The sequence below is a fragment of the Bactrocera latifrons genome, unplaced genomic scaffold (genome assembly GCF_001853355.1).
Source record: "Bactrocera latifrons isolate USDA-ARS-PBARC rearing strain unplaced genomic scaffold, ASM185335v1 scaffold_0, whole genome shotgun sequence".
NCBI lineage: Eukaryota > Metazoa > Arthropoda > Insecta > Diptera > Tephritidae > Bactrocera > Bactrocera latifrons.
Genome location: NW_017534406.1, coordinates 3129690 through 3131642, shown reverse-complemented (window position 1 = coordinate 3131642; position 1953 = coordinate 3129690). Strand labels below are relative to the sequence as shown.

Genomic DNA, 1953 nt, shown 5'->3' with positions numbered 1-1953 from the left:
TACACGTTTTATTAATAAAACTTGTATTTTACTACTTTGAAAAAAAAAAAATAACTTAGTTGTAAACGAAATAAGTTTTCAGTTATGTGAGAAAACGTTTTAATAATATATCCACAACTGTATCTGACATGTGTTAGGTGAGCGGAGGCGGACGTACATTGCTTGTATTGGTGTTGGTGCTGGCGAGCCCCTATAGATAGAGGTGCTCAGCGCGGTGCAAACTCAGTTGTTGCAGAAACTTCGAAGTGTTAATATTAAATTTTTTTGGTTTTAATGGTGGAAAAGAAACATATAAACGCAAAGTAAAGTAAAAGTGGAATCACAGGATCAGTAAATTTTAAACGGGATAGTGATAAAATATATGCGTGTACATACATATATGAAATAATTTAGAAGAAAACGGTAACAATTGTGAATTTGATTGCTGATTACAATAAAAGCAACTGCAAGGACTGACTGTGCCAAGTGTGTTGGATAGTGTGAATAAATAAACGAAAATATTTTTTTGACATAAGCAACTTGTTGGCGAATCTCATAATAATTGACCCATCAAGATGACGACCAAAATGGCGATTAATGCAAAGGTGCGTATGAGATAGAAAGAAATTTAAAGCAAAATAAAAAATTATAAGTTTTTACAGAAAAGAAACAATAATTTAATTTGAACAAATAAATTTTTGTCGCGAGTTGTAGGAAAGTACTAAAAACTAGATGTAAAGCAGTACTAAAAGTTAGTGCAGACCGTTCGAGAACAATAAAAACCACTCGTATCTTAGTATATTGATGAAAATGTGGAGCTGTGCCATCATTTAGTAAACATTTACAGTATCAAAGTTGAGTAAAAAGTATTTTCAACCTCTAAAACCTGAAACCTTGTATTAAACAGTTGCACAAAATTAGCGCAATGCACATTTTAAATTCGAAAAAAAAAAATCGTTTTAATTATGCAAAAATGAAAGGTAAACTCACCGCAAGACATGCGAGCAACTAAAGGTGGTTTCTTGGTTGGCCACCTAGCGCAAGTCTCGCTGGTTATTTACATATTTGCCGACGTTTTGTATAATTTTATTACTTTAGTCTTTTTAGCACACATTTCTTTCGTTTTTTTTTTTGTAGACTTTTGTTGCTAGCAAGGAATAAACGAAATGGAATTTAAGTGTGTTGCTCGTTCGCATAAATTTAAAGCAAAAATAGATAAAAAAAATAAAATAAAATAAAATGCGGCATTTTTTGCTGCTCGCTGATTTTGAAGTTTACGGACGCTATTTGAATTTTTTAGCGGTCGCAATTTATTGAAATCTATAGATATAAGATTTTGTTGTTGCAAACGTTATAAATTTGCCCATGCCAATAGGTATTTATAGCAGATAAGTATGCGTAAGGCAGTCTTTATTACACACCTAATGACACACAGCCATACAAATTTATGTAGTATATATGTACATACATACATACATTAATCCATACATATATACATATTTTATATACAATAAAATCGTTAAATAAACATACTTTCGGCAACTTTCAACGTTTATTTCAAGCATTCGCTGAGATTTGTAGTGTCTCGAGACTTTTCTGAGCCTGATCAAGCTCTTGCCCGGGTATATTCGCAACAATTTTCATTCTAAGTGTGCAAAAAACCGAGTTTTTGTTATCAGCGCGTATTTTGGTCATTTTAATTTGGCATTTTTTAGAATTTTTTAGGTAGCAACAAATTGATATACATACGTCTGTATATAAGTACGTTTCATTTTAATTTTAATATAAATTTATTTTAATTTTCGGAGATAACATTTGCCATTATCACTTCATATCTATATATAAGACACGTTTGCGTTAACTTGTGAGCTTCATTATGCTACAATAACACAGCCCGACAAAATTAAAGAAAATATTTGCTTCTCTGAATTTATCAACTGATTCTAGTTAATTTGGGCGCGCTGAATTCAAATC

At 31.4% G+C, this 1953-nt stretch overlaps 1 protein-coding gene across 1 annotated transcript in view; it reads left to right on the top strand.

Annotated features, from left to right (window-relative positions):
* The first annotated feature begins 240 nt into the window (after window positions 1–240).
* Window positions 241–1953, top strand: part of LOC108968732 (branched-chain-amino-acid aminotransferase, cytosolic) — an 11281-nt gene continuing 9568 nt past the window's right edge. Inside the window, exon 1 of the mRNA XM_018933350.1 lies at window positions 241–584. Within this exon, the coding sequence (XP_018788895.1) occupies window positions 555–584 (30 nt within the window). The 5' untranslated portion in view covers window positions 241–554. The remainder of the gene's footprint in view (window positions 585–1953) is intronic.